The sequence below is a fragment of the Mastomys coucha genome, unplaced genomic scaffold (genome assembly GCF_008632895.1).
Source record: "Mastomys coucha isolate ucsf_1 unplaced genomic scaffold, UCSF_Mcou_1 pScaffold1, whole genome shotgun sequence".
NCBI lineage: Eukaryota > Metazoa > Chordata > Mammalia > Rodentia > Muridae > Mastomys > Mastomys coucha.
Genome location: NW_022196891.1, coordinates 68,514,875 through 68,532,257, shown reverse-complemented (window position 1 = coordinate 68,532,257; position 17,383 = coordinate 68,514,875). Strand labels below are relative to the sequence as shown.

Sequence of the window (17,383 nt, the reverse complement as noted above, 5' to 3'; positions counted from 1 at the left end):
GAAAGAAAATAAATGAAAATCGAGTGTATCCAGAGACCGCTCTAAAGCAATACAACGCATCATCTTCCCACAGTAAAGATGGCTACGCCGTGAGTAAGTTACAAGCAACTGCACTTCCGCAATTTTCCAGCGCCCTGGTCCAAGATGGCGGACGAAGCCACCCGGCGGGTCGTGTCTGAGATCCCGGTGCTGAAGACTAACGCCGGACCCCGAGATCGGGAACTGTGGGTGCAGCGACTGAAGGAGGAATATCAGTCCCTTATCCGGGTCAGTTTTACTCGTGCGGTAGACCGTGTAGCGGAGGAGTGGCGGGGAACCAGGTGTCCCCGGGAATTGGCTCCGGGTGGAAGCCGCTTCCGGTTTTAAAGTTTAAACTTTATATTCGTATAAATGAGACTGTTTGGGGGACTGGGGGCGTTACGGGTGGCCGGAGAGAGGTTGCAGAAGAGATTCCGGTTAGGAGCACAGTAGGGCCAGACCTTGAAGGAAAAAACAGCAGTATTCCGGGAAGGTGACGTGTCTCTCTCGTGCCAGGTGTTTGCTCTGCAAGCTGTAGGAGTAGAGGTCAAAAGTACTTCTTAGAGCCCGAAGAAATCTCTGTGCATCACTGCTCTTCTTTCCTTCTTATTGATGAAATGGATGGAATGGATGTCAGGACTGAAAACCTAAAGTGTTTAGAGGTAGAGAGAGATAGATGTGTTTAGTTATAAATTAGCTATTCTTTCAGCTAATTCCACTGTTGTGGGAAGAGAAAGATTGCACTCCTCTTGGTGCTTTCTATCTGCTTCAAAAACCAGTAGCTTGCTTGCAGTATATATTGCCTCACTGAGGAAATTGGCAGAGTGCTTGCGGAGCATGCAAGATGGCCTGGTTCTATTCCCTAGCACCTCATAAATTGATGTGGCTCGTGTTTTCTCAGTACCCAGGATGTGGAGCCAGGATGATTGGAAGCTCAGGCCATTTTAGACTACATAATGAATTCAAAGGCAGTCTAGACTGTATGAGACCCTGCCTCCAACACTACAGCAATAGAACACATTACTGCATTACTAGTACCTAGAGAGAGTGTATAAGACCGAATAAGAATGGCCCTACTGAAGCTGACAGAAACCGTATTAAACTGTGTTTAAGTGGGGAGGCAGAGACATAGCTACGTATTTTGAGAATATGGGGAGAGATGAGATGAGGAAGTTGTAGTAAGACATCTGGAATTTTGGCTTCTTGAAAACAGAGGCATAAAAATGTGTTTTTGTTTTAATCCCAGGTGTGGGGCTAGCTATGGGGCTACTTCAAAGCAACTGACTGTGATGTGCTTTGTGCTCTAGCAGCTGACTGTAATTTGCCTTGTGCTCTAGCAGAGGCCCGGTTTTGCCAGCTGCAGATAGTTTCTTGTGATTGCATGACAATTGGAATTCTGAGAAAATTTCAGAAGGTGTATAAATGCTGGAGCTCTGCTAGCACTGGGTGGTTGTTGGTCTCTCAGGGATGTTGCCTGTGGTTTGCTAGTAGTCTTGCTCAAAGAAGAAACAAGAACTTAAATGCAGGTATTCCCCCACCCCCACCCCCTGTAATTTTCTTTCTCTTCTATCTAGTGATAGGGGATGAAGCCGGGGGATAAAGTTTGGAGAAAACAAGCAACCATAAAGTAGCTAAAATGCCAGCTACAGTAAAGCTTCCTAGAAGTGGTAAACCTTAACGTATAAACACGGGGCCAGAGAGAGATGGCTCAGTTTGTAAAGCACCTTCCACGAAGCCTAAGCAACTCTAGTTCGATCCCTGAAACCCACAGTAGAGGGCACCTGGCTCCTTCAGGTTGTCCTCTCATTACCACAGGCAACACCTTGGCATGGGTATATACACACATTAGCATATAAAACTTAAGGTAGGGCCAGGGGTGGGGGGTGGGGGGTGGTGGTGCATGCCTTTAAGCCCAGCACTTGGTAGGCAGAGGCAGGCGGATTTCTGAGTTTGAGGCCAGCCTGGTCTACAGAGTGAGTTCCAGGAGTTCGAGGCCAGCCTGCTCTACAGAGTGAGTTCCAGTACAGCCAAGGCTACACAGAGAAACCCTGTCTCGAAACACACACACACACACACACACATACACACACACACACACACACACACACAAAATAAGAAAGTAAAAGAAAAAAAACCTAAGGTAGGGAAAGGATACTCAAGACATAAGAAGAGTGAAGAAATGGTTCCTTGCTGCCCTTGCAGAGGACCTGGTTTGGTTCTCAGCACTTATATGATTGCTCGCTACCATCCATAACCCCAGTTTCAGGGGATCCGATCCCCTCTTCTAGTCAGCATGAGCAAAAGATGCAAACTAGGAACTGCATGGTATAGCAGAAAGCCTATGCTTTCAGCACTTGGGATGCTAAGGTAGGCAGAGTACAGCTAGCTTGGACAGTTTCAAAGCCTTCTTGAGTTGTGTCTTAGGGTTTTACGGCTGTGAGGAGACACCATGACCAAGGCAACTCTTATAAGGGCAATGTTTAATTGGGGCTGGCTTACAGGTGCAGAGGTTCAGCCCATTATCATCAAGGCAGGAGCATGGCAGCATCCAGGCAGGGTGCAGGAGGAGCTGAGAGTTCTACATCTTCATCTCAAGGCTGCTAGGGAAACACTGCCTTCCAGGCAGCTAGGATGAGGGTCTTAAAGCTCACACTCATAGTGACACACCAACTCCAACAAGGTTACACCTACTCCAACAGGGCCACACCTTCTAATAGTGCCATTCCCTGGGCCAAGCATGTACAAACCTTCACTGGTTGTTATAGAATGAGTTCAAGACCAGCCTGAGCAATTTAGTGAGACTATCAAGAAAAAAAAAAAGTAAAATTTGGGCTGGGGCTAACTAGGTGTTACAGTATATACTTATAAACCTAGTCTAGCGGAGACAGAGGCAGGAGAATTTCAGTGAGTTTAATTCCAGCCCTGGCTACAGAGAGACCCTGTCACAGATGAATTAAAGTTAGCAGGACATCATGGAAGGTTGGTAGGGAAAAGGAAAGGCCAGGGGTGTTCTGGCTCAGGCAACTGAGTGAGGCTGCCCCCTACACTGAAAACGCCTGTGGTGGTTTGTAGTGAGAAGTCTAGAATTAAAAACAAACCAAACCTCCAGGCAACAGTGGCGCCCACCTTTATCCCAGCACTTGGGAGGCAGAGGCAGGCGGATTTCTGAGTTTGAGGCCAGCCTGGTCTACAAGAGTGAGTTCCAGGACAGCCAGAGCTATACAGAGAAACCCTGTCTCGAAAAACAAACAAACAAAAAAACAAAAAAAAAAAAACCAAAACAACAAAAAAGCCAGACATGTGATAAGAATGGGCTTGTACTTTAATCCCAGGAGTGGCTCTGTGGGGCTGCTTCGGCCTCTCAGCAGCTGATGGTGATTTGCCTCAAGCTGTAACCGAGCCATGGTTTTGCCAGCTGCAGCTAATTTCTGGGAACGTCTCAGAGGGTAAAGAGGTGGGGGCCAGAGGTGGTGGTTGTTAAGTGTTAAAGGAGATTGGTTGCAGTTTGTTAGTAGCCATGATCAAAGATGAAGCAAAAGGAAAGACATTAGATTCAGGGGTTTTCCTATCTCTCCCCTCTATCCTTGTTTCTCTATCAAGTGTTAGGGGTAAAACTGAGGGGGTGTGGATAAAGGGTGGGAAAAAGAACCCACAAAGTAGCAAAGGCCAGCTACACTGGTTCATATCTGTTACTCCAGCACTTAGGAGGTGGAGGCAGGAGAATCATCATTCTTAGTTATATAAGGTAGGTTGAGGCCAGCCTGGACAGGAGATCCTTAAGAGGAAGGGGATGGGGGGGGCAGTATAAAATCCAGTGGACGTTCTAAGTTTTTACTTTCTGTAAGGTAAAGGTATAGATTGAAGTATACAGTTAGATACTAGAATCTGAAATTCTGACAATGAGCGGCTTGAGAGCCACTAGCTTGTGGGCTGCTAATGGAAGTTAGCACAGGGTCCTCCAGGACTAATGTATGTGGTAAAATGGGTTTGGGGCTGAGGACAGAAGTGAGAAAACAACTTCACAAGTCTCCAAATATTTTGTGCTTGCGATGTTGTAGGGAGTGTAGGCATTCTGTTATTCGCTCTGAGAAAGCTCCCACTTACTCCTTTAGCCTTTTCCTTCACTTTGCTTATCTCTCTAAAATTGTTAAAAATCAGGCTGGAGAGATGGCTCAGCTGTTAAGAGCCCTGACTGCTCTTCCAGAGGTCCTGAGTTCAATTCCCAGCAACCACATGGTGGCTCATCTTGTTTCTCTATAGAGTGTTACGGATCTGTAATGGGATTCGTTGCCCCTTCTGGTGTGTCTGATGGCTACAGCATACTCGTATAAATAAAATAAAAATAAATAAAATTGTTAAAAATCATACTAAAGAGGAAATTAATCATTTTTTTGACAAGAGGGGCTGCCCTAGGCTCCAATGCCCGTGTGTGTGTGTGTGTGTGTGTGTGTGTGTGTGTGTGTGTGTGTGTTCGCACGTGTGCATGCGCTTTGTTTGCTTTTTGTTTTTCATGTCAGGGTTTCTCTGTGTAGTCCTTGCTGTCCTGGCTTTGTAGACCAGGCTGGGTTCGAACTGAGAGATCTGCTTGCATCCTGAGTGCTAGGATTAAAGGTGTTTGCCACTACTACCCGACTCCAGCTCTCTCTTCTCTAAGATATCATTTTCTGTTTTCAGTATGTGGAGAACAACAAGAATTCGGACAACGATTGGTTCCGACTGGAGTCCAACAAGGAAGGGACCCGGTAAGCAGGTCCTTGGGAAGTATGGGTTGGCGCCTCCCCTGGCTTAAGCAATTTGGTATCCCATAAGCAACTGCCAAAGCTGCCATGCAGCAGTTTAGAGGTCCTAATTCCTGACACGTGAGTCTTGCAGTTTGGTGACCTAAGCAGAGATGTCACTTGCGTGTGCTAGGAGTGGTCTGAGGTTTGGTCTCTGTTGCAGGTGGTTTGGAAAATGCTGGTACATCCATGACCTCCTCAAATATGAGTTTGACATCGAGTTTGAAGTGAGTGTGGTAGAATGGGAAGTATGAAGTTAGCAGAAAAGGCTTGACAAGATAGTCTTTCATGAAGGGACCAAATAAAGCTTTTAAAGTGGGAGAGGAAAGCTGAGGTTTGAAGCAGATTCGGAACAGTTACTAATGTCTCTGTCTAGAATCCTAGTGTGTACATGCCGCTTGGGAAATCTGCGGAACAAGCAGTCCAGCCAAGAGATACATATGTTTGATTAGGCTAGTTCAGTTTTCCTCTCGCTTCTCTGTTTTATTATGGCTTTGTAATTTCTCCAGATTCCTATCACATATCCCACGACTGCTCCAGAAATTGCAGTCCCTGAGCTGGATGGGAAGACAGCGAAGATGTACAGGTAGGACTGGCTAGGAGGTGAGAAAGAGCAAAGGTAGCCTCGGGGAAGAGCTCAAGAGACAAATGGTTTCCCCAGAGCCTGCTGCTCCAGAGTCTAGAGGGAGTCCAGCCCTCCTATGTCAAGCCTATGCCGAGTGCTTAGCTGAACTTGCCCTCCATTCTGAGCACCGACGGTCTTCTTGTGTTCCCATGAGGCTGCTATACAGTAAGACAGTTTCGTGTGTCAACACTTTTCCTCTTGTCCTTCTCATAGGGGTGGCAAAATATGTCTGACTGATCATTTCAAACCTTTGTGGGCCAGGAATGTGCCCAAGTTTGGACTAGCTCATCTCATGGCTCTGGGGGTAAGTTTGTTATTCTTGGTGTATGAGAGGAAGAGGGGGTGGGGGTGGGGTTCAGGGATAAGCAATATCATACACGTAGCAGAGACGGAACATTCTTTGGGCATGGCCTCCTAGACTCTAGGACCTAGAGCCTCCAGGAAGGAGGCTCAGGTAGAACAAGAAGCATGGACTGTGACAGTATCCTCACAGGGTTTCCCTTGCATTGCAGCTGGGTCCTTGGCTGGCAGTGGAAGTCCCTGATCTGATTCAGAAGGGTGTGATCCAGCACAAAGAAAAAAGCAGCCAATGAAGGATGAAGCCTCTGAGGCAGGACAGAGGGACTGTCTGCCGCTAGGCTCTATTCCTGTTTGCCTCTGAGGCAGGACAGAGGGACTGTCTGTCCCTAGGATCTATTCCTGTTTTCTCCCTTCTCATGATTCCTTCACGGGTCACCTCTGGCTGTTACAAAGTAGCTGGAGGGACAAATAAGAAAACCCAACAATAGGGCAAGGTCACAAAGTTTCTAAGTGAAGCTGTACAGAGAGGTGAAAGATTTGGGCCTTGAAATAGGCAACTTGTATCCCTTCTCCAAGTGGAGCCCTGGAGGCATTTTGGAGGCATGGGATGTAACTGACAGCATGCAGCTTTTTGGTTTCTGGAGACAACCTGTCAATAAAAGCTGCTTCCCGTGGTAGCCTGTGGTTCTCATTGATGGCTGTTTAACAAGGCAAACAAGCAAAATATGGAGGTACATGAACAACTACACTAGGTTGGAAGGAGGGTACGAGTAGAAGAAAATCTGGTCTCTTTCCTTACCCTTGGGGTTCACTTTTGCCCTTTAGCAGTGAACCATGCTTTACTTAACTGCCAAAGCCTACAAAGAAGCTTGAAGAATGGGTTTTACAGGCCCAGCGTTCTCTGTCCACTAGGGATCTCCCCATCCTTAGGTGGAGTTGCTAAATGCTTCTCTGTAGGTTTGCTGGCTAGACCTGGACCTGCATGTTGCTTTCACACGGCATCCCTCTTGTTTGGGGAAGAATCTGTGTTGCAAGCCCTTCTGTTATTCTTCGACTTTTTGGGCTCTTCATCCCTATGAACCATATATGACTGGGTGAGGGGCCTTGGCCTCAGGGACGTGCAGCAATGGTTTAAAAGACCACCATCAGGCAGGGCCTGAAACTAGTGATTCTAAAGTTGGCTGCGTTTCCATGGTGTCGGTCGGGGAGCCGTGGGGGCGGGCTCACGCAAGCGCCGAGGAGGTAGGTGGGAGGAAGCTGAGTGTGGGCGCGCAGGCGCCTAAGAGACTGTGAAGCCGGTGGCCGGTGGCCGGGCGGCACCAACAAAGATGGCGGCGGCCCTTGCGGCGGGAGCAAGCTGGGCACCAGCTGCGGCTAAAGCTGCAGCCCGGCCTGCAGGGAGGCTGTTCGTGGGTAGGAGGGGGTGGCCCTGAGCTGGAGCTGGACCCCGGCTGGCCTCCCCCGCCGCCTCACCGGGGGACAGGTATGGGCCGGGACGTTACGGCGGGGTGGGGTGGGAGAGCCGAGGGAGGGAGGATGGATCCAGACCCCAGAGGACGTTCACTACAAAGGGAGAGGCTCGCGGTGCCCAGCGGGACCTGGGAGAGCTGGGCTGGAAGAACAGCATTCTCGGACCGCGGGGAATATGCCGCCGGACCCCGCAGCCAATCAGCAGCGTCGGCCTTTCTGCCCTCGAGGGGGGCGGACCCGGGTAAAACCCTGCTGTGGTGGGAGAAGTGCACAAATTAGGGGTCAAGTAGTTCGTTCTCCATCTCAAACCATTGCCCCCCTGGGCCCAAATACCAAGTAGGATCCCAGAATTGGAGGAGGGAGTGGATTGCAGATCACCCGTTTAATCGGCTTCATTTGCAACCCAGAGGAGCATGGGTTGAGATTGGAATGCTGGCTTTTGGACTGATTCCTGCGTCCACAGTCCCAGGACTATGGCACATCTCACTTGACTAGCCACATATGAGGATTTTTAGGAGTTTGTAGATTATAAACACAGCTGAGATCGAAATTACCAATGGCTTTTAAATACATCTGTATTCTATAGAGAGGGGGTGGGGCATGGAAAGGTCAAAATGATGGTCTACTATTCAGTCATTGGTTTATTCAAGAAGTACTAAGTAGTTGTCTTGTGCCAAACATTACCAGGTCCTGGAGATGCAAGAACTGATTTTATAAACGTTATTAGTGCCCTCTGAACATGAAGAAGCCAACTTGCATGATAGCCTATATCTTATCTCCCTTCCTAATTCAAACGCTGACCCTCTGTTCTCCTCAGGTCCAGCCTGCGGTGCCCACAATGCCCCAGGCTTCTGAGCACCGCCTGGGCCGGACTCGAGAGCCACCTGTCAATGTACAGCCCCGAGTGGGAGCCAAGATACCGTTTCCTCCCCGGGCCCGCAGCAAGGAGCGCCGAAACCCAGTTCCTGGGCCAAACTCCATGTTACGACCTTTACCTCCCAGGCCAGGCCCCCCAGATGAAAGGCTCAAGAAACTGGAGCTGGGTCGGGGTCGGACCTCAGGCTCTCGTCCTAGAGGTCCCCTTCGAGCAGATCATGGGGTTCCCTTGCCTGGCTCACCGCCCCCAGCTGTAGCCCTGCCTCTCCCATCCCGAACCAACTTAGCCCGTTCCAAGTCTGTGAGCAGTGGGGACTTGCGTCCAATGGGTATTGCCTTGGGAGGGCACCGTGGCGCTGGCGAGCTAGGGGCCGCACTGAGCCGCTTGGCACTCCGGCCTGAGCCACCCACTTTGAGGCGTAGTACTTCTCTCCGTCGTCTTGGGGGCTTTCCTGGCCCCCCTACCCTGCTCAGCATACGGACAGAGCCCCCTACTTCCCATGGCTCCTTCCACATGATATCTGCCCGGCCTTCTGAGCCTTTCTACTCTGATGACAAGATGGTGAGAACTTGCCAGCCCACGAGGTCTCCCATGCTCATGTTCCTTTTGCCTTCAACTTCGTCTTACTATGGCTTTCCTGTGTTCCCTTCTCCGAGTCCCTTTGTCAACTCATTACACCAGTGGATTCTTGTCTTTTCTGAGAATTTCGAAATCTTATTTTGGGTTGTGTGTGATTCTCCAACTTGGTGTGCCATTCTAGTCCCTAGGGAATTTGCCTGACTATTTAGAATTCTTCTTTGGGTCCTTAGGCCCTCTCTTTTAAGGCAACTTCTCCCCTGGGACTGGGCCTAGACCTAATTAATCCCTGGAGCTGAGGAGGGGCGGAGCTCTGAGCACCTGTATTGGTGTGGTTACCCATTTACTGAGTTAACTGAGCTAGACTGCTCGCAGTTGGAGCCAGCAGGAGAGGGTGCAAGAAGAGGCCACGGGGGCAGGAGGGGGATTTGGGGGCAGTAAAGTGGGGGTGGGGAGCGGCTGGGCAGCCATGCCAGTGCTTGGGGAGCTGCCTCAGGAGCTGCAGCGCCGGCTAGCTTGGCAGCGGAGTAAATGGGGACTAGGTGTGACAGCCATGGCAGAATCTGTGGTACACTCAGCCGTGATGGGTTTACTACTCATGACTAGTGAGGTAGGATGACCAGCGAGGGAAACAGGGTAGAGCTGGGGCATGAATGGGGTTGGGGAGACATTCGGCAGCATGCTATGGAAAGCGCCAGGTAGAATATGACTGTCCTCTGACTTTCTAGGCTCACCACACACTGCTTCTGGGCTCTGGTCATGTTGGCCTCCGAAATCTAGGAAATACAGTAAGAGCTATTTTCCTGTCCTCTGTAAAAGGAATGTGAGGTGGTGTTGTGGGTGGAGAAAAGTGTAGACCCAGCCAAGACACACAGCGGAGCGCGGAAGCCCTCTTGGTCCTGCTGGGCCCCGGTCTGCAAAGGTAACCGCAGTGTTCCCACTGCTTCCCCCAGTGCTTCCTGAACGCCGTGCTACAGTGTCTGAGCAGCACACGGCCTCTTCGAGATTTCTGTCTGCGAAGGGACTTCCGGCAAGAGGTGCCCGGAGGAGGCCGAGCCCAGGAACTCACAGAAGGTGGGCAACAGGAGGTGATCCTTCTGTTCTCTCTCCCCCAACCCCTTCAGTTCTATCCTCCCAATATCCACAGCCCCCAGCCCTTCAAGCTGGCGGTTACATCTGTTTTCCCCAGTTTCTTCTTTCTTGGAGATTTTCTAGCCACTGCATCTCCTCCCGCCTGCTCTTCCAGACATGAATGTTGAATCCCTTCCCCACTGTCAAACCTTCAGCCTTTGCAGATGTGATCGGTGCCCTCTGGCACCCTGACTCCTGTGAAGCTGTGAATCCTACCCGATTCCGGGCCGTCTTCCAGAAATACGTCCCTTCCTTCTCTGGATACAGGTGGGGAAACTGAGTGAATGGGATTTCTCTCTGGCTACGTCTGTCTGGGTTGGGGCCAAACAGAGGCGCTAGCAGCAGTGTTCTGAGCCTTGAGATTTCCTACACCGAGGAAAGAGGGCCTCACATTTGGGCAGGGGATACTGTGTGGACCACGAGGGGATCAGTTGCCCATATTCTGTCTGGCTGTAGCCAGCAGGATGCCCAAGAGTTCCTGAAGCTCCTCATGGAGCGGTTGCACCTTGAAATCAACCGACGAGGCCGCCGGGCACCACCAATCCTGGCCAGTGGTCCAGTTCCCTCTCCACCTCGCCGAGGAGGAGCTCTGCACGAAGAACCTGAATTGAGGTAGGGGTTGTTCCCCCCCTTGCTCCTCTTGCTATCAGCTTTTAGTCATCACAGAACTGAACTAACTGAAACTGAAATGTAGGGCCTAGGGGAGACAGACCCTTTAGCACAGAAAAAAAAAGGAAGGAAGAAAGGGAGGAAGAGGGAAGCTGAAAAGTACATATAGGGGCAGAAAATAGTGTCAGGGATGCCATTGAACTGGGGAAGGTGAGAACTTCTACAATCAAATATATAAAAGAGCTTGTAGAGGAGGATGACGCTCTGTCTACATATATATATGTGTATATTTATATGTGTGTATGTATATATTTATATATACATACATATGTATGTATGTGTGTGTATATACATATATCCTTCCATCTTGGATTTCCCCAGAAAGTTCCCGAGAGCGTTATTTACTCCTATGACTAGAAGTTTAGGGAAGGAGCTGGTATGTGGACAGGGAACAGAGTTCTGTGGATAATTTCCGTGGTTGGGGGCGCCCAGTACTACAGCTGTCTCACAAGTTGCCCCCTTCCCTTGCTCTGTGGCAGTGATGATGACCGAGCCAACTTAATGTGGAAGCGCTACCTGGAGCGAGAAGACAGCAAGATTGTGGGTGGGTATGCAATGGGACAGCACAGCGGGAGTTGGGGTTGGGGGAAGGAAGCATGGGAGGAGCAAGGCCAGATGCCAAGGATGTGAAATGGTGTGTGGAGCTGAGTGGCAGTGTTGTCCTTAGAAAGGCTGGGGAAGAGACGGTGTTCTGGGAGAACACTTTAGGCATCCGACGGTGACGACTTCTCTTGCCTGTTTGCTTCTACCTAGACTTGTTTGTGGGCCAGTTGAAAAGTTGCCTCAAGTGCCAGGCTTGTGGGTATCGCTCCACGACCTTCGAGGTTTTTTGTGACCTGTCCCTGCCCATCCCCAAGGTGGGACTCCAGTAGATTCCAGGGGTGGATGGAACATGGGTTCTGTGACCCACCCCTCCGCACCCCTAAGTGTGGGTGGGAACTGTGTGGGTCTCTAAAGCAAAATTAAAGCCTGGATTTTTTTTTTTTTTTTTTTTAAAAAAAGGAAATTCAGAACATGCTGACCCTCACTTCCCCTTTCCCCCTAGAAAGGATTTGCTGGGGGCAAAGTGTCTTTGCGGGATTGCTTCAGCCTTTTCACCAAGGAGGAGGAGCTAGAGTCGGAGAACGCCCCAGTATGTGGGACTTTAGTAGGGGAGACCTGGGAGGGTCTGTCTGCATAAAAGGAGATGCCTGTCTCCTTGATTTGGGACTAACAGTTACATGACTGGGTGTGTGTTGGGGGTCTCGGGGGTGTCCTCGTATGCCTAGACTAAAGGGGGAGGGGCAAAGCAATGAGAAACCTACTAAATTTATGTGTGAGTTGGGGGTGTCAGAAAACCCAACCTAGGTGAGAGCAACCTGACCTAAACACTGTTTGCTGTCTATTCAGGTGTGTGATCGATGTCGGCAGAAAACACGGAGTACCAAAAAGTTGACAGTACAAAGATTTCCCCGAATCCTCGTGCTCCATATCCTAATCTTCAAGTTCTTATTTCTCTTAGGGTATCTCCCATACAGTGTTTCCTTGCCTTCCATGAGTTTCCCGCAGGGAAAACCTGCCACCCCAGCTTTCTCTGCCGCCTTTCAGGATGTGTTGGGGGAATGGAGGGTACTGGGTTTATTACTGTAGTCCCCCTTAGAGACCCTTAGCCTCCCCCAATGCTCCTTAACCAGGGCTTAGATCTGAACCGATTTTCCACCTCCCGAGGCTCCATCAAGAAAAGTTCAGTAGGTGTAGACTTCCCACTGCAGCGACTAAGCCTAGGGGACTTTGCCAGTGACAAAGCCGGTGAGTCTGGCTGGGAACGTCCTAAGGAGTCTTCAGGAGGGAGACACAACTCCTGGTTGTAGAAACTGATGTTATTTAACCCGCAGGAAGCCCTGTCTACCAGCTGTATGCCCTTTGCAACCACTCCGGTAGTGTCCACTATGGCCACTACACAGCCCTGTGCAGGTGCCAGACTGGCTGGCACGTCTACAATGACTCCCGGTGAGAACAGCTTCTGCCCCACCCCACTGCCACCCTGGCATCCCCCACCCCCTCCTGAGAGGTCGGAGAAAATAGGAGGGTCTGTCCTGATCTCCACCTGGCCACTCTCTGTTGAGTCTTATAGGTGGAGGGGGAAATCTACAAGAATGACCACTGACCACAGCCATGTCCCATTTCTCTTCTCAGAGTCTCCCCTGTCAGTGAAAATCAGGTGGCATCCAGTGAGGGCTACGTGCTGTTCTACCAACTGATGCAGGAACCACTTCGGTGCCTGTGACACCATCTTGAAGCCCTGGCACCTGTGAAAACCTTCTCAACATCCTTAAGCCCCCTCCCCCTCCCAGGCTCCCCACTTACCTCACAGACGTCTATTTTTGTGTCTTTTTAATCGGGGAGGGGAGGAGGGTTGGTTGTAGCTCCCATTATTTTTTTTATTAAGAAGTCCCCTTCCGCCTTGTTTTCCTGTCCCATGTACAGAAACCACCAGGCCCTTGACCATGTACAGCCCCCAGAACCTCTGCAATCTCACTTTTTTTGTGAATAAATTTATTAAGAAAAAGTGATGTTCGTGTTTGTGTTTGTGGGTAAGAGGTTAATGGCTATCTAGAACTTTGGTTCAATTGGAGCCTTTCTGGGTCCCAGTTCTGTCTCTGGACAGGCGGGGGCGCTCTCAAAGCAGAAGGAAAACAGCGATTGAGCTGGCTCCAGACTTGGTTGGACCCAAACACTCAAGAGTTTAGTGGTACTAGGAAGACAAACCTTGAGACCTGTGAGGTTGAAACTAGAATTTCAGGCATCGGCACGCCGGTTCTTCCTGAGAGGGGGACTGCCCCTCGAGGGCAAGGCACACAAGAACCCCTGTTGACAAACACTGATTCCGTTGCCGGGCCGCCCTGGTTCCCGTAGGGCCCTGTCTGTTGCTAACATCAAGGAGCTGTTTATGGCGCCTTCTCCCCACGGACTGGCCTCCAAGTGTGTCTCTCTTTCTCCCTAACTAAAGCTCGTGGGGCCCTCCCACCCTCCAGGGCTCTCACCACAGACCTGGGAAGCTTGAGCTGGGGAATGCTAACTCCCGGATTCAGCTTTTCGCTGTCTTGTCCCTGGGGAAAGCAGTGCGGGTTACTGCAACTAAATCCGATTAGGACACGAACGGGTTAACCCGCTCCACCGCACTGACTCTGAAAGCGGCTGTTGATCCGCTGGTAGCGTCACTGCCAATATGGTGTTTTCATTGGTGGATGTAATCAGAGCTCACCAATCCAGAACCCGTATTCCAGGATCCACCAATCCAGAAGCAGGAAAGTGAAACGCAACCACGCGGGCTGCCCGAGGGAGTGGACGGAGAGTCAGAGGGACCCTAAAAGTTAGGGGCGGAGAAACCAGACTTGAACCTGTTCACCTGCTGAGGCTGGGAAAACCGAGTGCTGCAGAATTCTGGCCTCCGGAGGGCTTGAGCTGGGCAGATAGCGTGGGTGTGGCCTTTATCTGCACACTGGCAGGATGGACTGGTCCTAGGGCCTCTATATCACTCACTCACTTTTTCGGGTTGCCCCTATCTCGTGGGTAAGTCCTGGCTTCAGAACGAAGATCTCCCTCTTCCACCAGCTCGTACACGCGCGCCCTGCATTAGCTGCTCATAATAAATCAGTAAGTGCCCAGAGGTGGGGTATGGGACCAGTGGGATTTTCTGCAATTGTAAAACAGGGGTGCCTCCCGTTCTCCCGGCTTATTTCGACCTTTCCCCAGGCCTTACGATGGGCCGGACTGTGATAGTGCTTGGCGGAGGTATCAGCGGATTGGCCGCAAGTTATCATCTGACCCGAGGCCCCAGTCCTCCTAAGGTGAGTCCCCACTAGTATCAGAGACTCATTTAATACTCTTAACATTTCCAGCAAAAGCTGGATAGATTTGTTTTGTTTCGAGACAGGGTTTCTCTGTGTAGCCTTGGCTGTCCTGGAGCTCACTCTGTAGACCAGGCTGGCCTCGAACTCAGAAATCCGCCTGCCTCTGCCTCCCAAGTGCTGGGCTTAAAGGCATGCGCCACCACCGCCCGGCTGGATAGGTTTTTTTGTCCCGTGAAATATGCACTTCCCCCGATCCTCAGTCCCTTTGCCCTGCACCAACAGTGTCTCACTTTTGGCGCCAGGTGATCTTGGTGGAGGGCAGCAGACGTTTGGGTGGCTGGATCCGCTCAGTCCGAGGATCAGATGGTGCGATCTTTGAACTTGGACCTCGAGGAATTAGGCCGGCTGGAGCCCTGGGAGCCCGGACCCTGCTGCTGGTGAGCGTCTTGTGGAATGCGTAGGACAGGTAGTGGAGGAGAGTTCTCCAAAGGGACAGAGCTGCAGAGAGGAAAAACGTTGGGTCAGTTTTTCCTTAGTTTCTCCTCTTCCTGAGGGCTTGTGGAGAGCAGGTTTCTGAACTTGGCTTGGAATCCGAAGTCTTGCCTGTCCGAGGGGATCACCCAGCTGCCCAGAACAGGTTCCTGTACGTAGGCGGCACCCTGCACCCCCTGCCCTCTGGCCTCAGGTAACACCTCATTTCACTATTACACATCCCCTCCTTCCACTCCCAGTCAGGCCTCCCAGCCACGGGGGGGTCAAATGGATGAAAATACCGCCCCCCCCCCACGGAGCTGGGAGGGTGAATCTGGGAGTTTTCTTTTCACCATGCCTTCCTCCACGCAGGGCGCTACTCCGTCCTTCACCCCCCTTCTCCAAACCTCTGTTTTGGGCTGGGCTGAGGGAGTTGCTGACGCCCAGGGGCAAAGAGCCTGATGAGACTGTGCACAGTTTTGCCCAGCGCCGCCTTGGACCTGAGGTGACATTGCTCAGAGGTGGTCTCAAACTTCTCCCCTCCTGCTGCTGAGTCTCTAACTCAGACTTAACCGCCCCCCGCCGGGGACTCTTGTGTCATTTAGGGATGTCCTCTATCTATTGCTGGAATCTCCAGAACTCAGTGTTGGGAATAAATGCCTTCTTTTCCTTCCCGCCCTTTGGTTCCAGTGGGAATATTTCCAACCCGAACTCTCATTTCTTTGCAAGCAGGGCCAATGGAAATCAGTCAGGGTGGCTTATCCCTTGGCTCCTCAGTCCCCATCTTACCCTTAAGGTGGCATCTTTAGCCATGGACAGTCTCTGCCGAGGAGTGTTTGCTGGCAATAGCCGTGAGCTTAGCATCCGTTCCTGCTTTCCCAGTCTCTTCCAAGCTGAACGAACCCACCGGTCCATCTTACTGGGGCTGCTGCTAGGGGCAGGTGAAGTGGGGCATTGGTTCAGAGGGTGGAAATAGAGAGCCTGACCAACTGAGGTACTTCATACAATGGGTACTAGTTTAATCTCCCTCCCCCCTCCTTTTAGGGCAGGGTCCACAGCCGGATTCCTCATTAATTCGTCAGGCCCGGGCCGAGCGATGGAGCCAGTGGTCACTCCGTGGAGGGCTGGAGGTGTTGCCCCAGGCCCTTCACAATTACCTAACAAGTAAAGGGGTCACTGTCCTCAGTGGTCAGCCAGTCTGCAGGCTCAGCCTCCAGCCAGAAGGACGCTGGAAGGTAGGAGAACCCTCTGGAGTGTAGTGAGCCCCTATCAGTGTTACTGGATTTGTTGTTGTTATATTGGGTATTGCAAAATTTCACTCAGCAAAAAGTTTCGTATGTAAATGTGCATGACCCCGAGGTTATCCAATAGCAAAATAGGCCCTTGGGGGGAAGGATGCAAACTTCTCTGCTCAACATCCATTTTTTTTTTTTTTTAGAATTATTTATTTATTTAATGTATGTGAATACACTGTAGCTGTCTTCAGACACACCAGAAGAGAGCATTGGATCCCATTACAGTTGGTTGTGAGCCACCATGTGGTTGCTGGGAATTGAACTCAGGACCTCTGGAAGAGCAGTCAGTGCTCTTACCCGCTGAGCCATCTCTCCAGCCCTCAACATCCATTCTTTAAGCTTGGTCCAAACCTTTAAAACATTATGATACCGTTTCCTCAGATGGCCCCCATTCTAATACTCTGTCGCCTACACCTTGCCATGGCTACACACACATCAGTCACAAGATTCATAAAGGCATCAAAGCCCTGCAGTACTCCTCAGATATGCCTGCCCCCTTTTAAAGCCAACGATAACTTTTTGTCCATAAATGTCTTCATCCGGGAAGAGAGGAGCCAAAGAAAAAAAAAAGACTCAGCAGTTAGGAGCACGTACTGCCTTTGCGGAAGACCTGAACTCCACAGGCGCCCACACTCAGGTGCACATGTACACAGACTATGTCACCTTCTTTGTCACAGTGGCTAACTGGGTCAGGTTAAACCCCTTAGCACTGCACTTCCTGTTTTCCTGCCTTAGAGAAGCTCTCACTGGCTACCTCAGGTTGCTAGGCTTTATTTGTGAATCTCCCTCAAAATGTCCTTAGGTAAAAGCCTGTGAATGGGAGTAGTGCTTTTTTCTTTTTCTTTTCTTTTCTTTTTTTTTTTTTCCCAGATAGGGTTTCTCTGTGTAGCCCTGGCTGTCCTGGAACTCACTCTGTAGACCAGGATGGCCTCGAACTCAGAAATCTGCTTGCCTCTGCCTCCCAAGTGCTGGGATTAAAGGTGTACGTGCACCACCACTGCCCATTGAAGTAGCTTTTGAGTGTCTAGGGACAAGGAAAGAACCACCCATCTTCACGGAACATTCTAGAGCAGCCACATTGGTCCACTTTCTGGATTATACAGAGGGTTTCTTGGTTGTTACTGAGATGATCTTGTCACTCAAAAATCCTTTTTTTTTAAAAAAGATTTATTATATATAAGTACACTGTAGCTGTCTTCAGACACACCAGAAGAGGGCACCAGATGTGGTGGCTGGGATTTGAACTCAGAACCTCTGGAAGAGCAGTCCAGTGCTCTTAATCGATGAGCCATCTCTCCAGGCCCCCCCCCTTTTTTTTCTTTTCTTTTCTTTTCTTTTTT

At 50.5% G+C, this 17,383-nt stretch overlaps 3 protein-coding genes across 5 annotated transcripts in view; all 3 read left to right on the top strand.

Moving 5' to 3' along the window:
• Positions 1–6: 6 nt before the first annotated feature.
• On the top strand, positions 7–6,398 carry Ufc1 (ubiquitin-fold modifier conjugating enzyme 1). Its single transcript, XM_031389331.1, has 6 exons — positions 7–267; positions 4,693–4,760; positions 4,960–5,023; positions 5,306–5,382; positions 5,635–5,725; positions 5,934–6,398. Exons 1-6 carry the CDS (start codon positions 145–147, stop codon positions 6,012–6,014), a joined length of 504 nt encoding a protein of 167 aa, XP_031245191.1. The 5' UTR covers positions 7–144; the 3' UTR covers positions 6,015–6,398.
• Positions 6,399–6,521: 123 nt separating this feature from the next.
• Positions 6,522–12,992, top strand: Usp21 (ubiquitin specific peptidase 21). Its single transcript, XM_031389273.1, has 13 exons — positions 6,522–7,204; positions 8,009–8,629; positions 9,373–9,432; positions 9,598–9,718; positions 9,931–10,042; positions 10,232–10,387; positions 10,924–10,988; positions 11,198–11,301; positions 11,490–11,576; positions 11,834–11,914; positions 12,127–12,232; positions 12,319–12,433; positions 12,620–12,992. Exons 2-13 carry the CDS (start codon positions 8,030–8,032, stop codon positions 12,708–12,710), a joined length of 1,698 nt encoding a protein of 565 aa, XP_031245133.1. The 5' UTR covers positions 6,522–7,204; positions 8,009–8,029; the 3' UTR covers positions 12,711–12,992.
• A 739-nt stretch (positions 12,993–13,731) lies between these two features.
• The window catches only part of Ppox (protoporphyrinogen oxidase), a 5,112-nt gene continuing 1,460 nt past the window's right edge, over positions 13,732–17,383 (top strand). The window contains exons 1-7 of one of the 3 annotated variants that reach the window (XM_031389283.1): positions 13,732–14,080; positions 14,180–14,274; positions 14,580–14,714; positions 14,847–14,962; positions 15,121–15,253; positions 15,545–15,689; positions 15,793–15,983. In XM_031389283.1, the coding sequence (XP_031245143.1) occupies positions 14,188–14,274; positions 14,580–14,714; positions 14,847–14,962; positions 15,121–15,253; positions 15,545–15,689; positions 15,793–15,983 (807 nt within the window). In that variant the 5' untranslated portion in view covers positions 13,732–14,080; positions 14,180–14,187. Of the gene's footprint in view, positions 14,081–14,179; positions 14,275–14,579; positions 14,963–15,120; positions 15,254–15,480; positions 15,690–15,792; positions 15,984–17,383 lie in introns of those variants that run through there. The other 2 variants (XM_031389292.1, XM_031389301.1) reach the window with 2 other exon arrangements.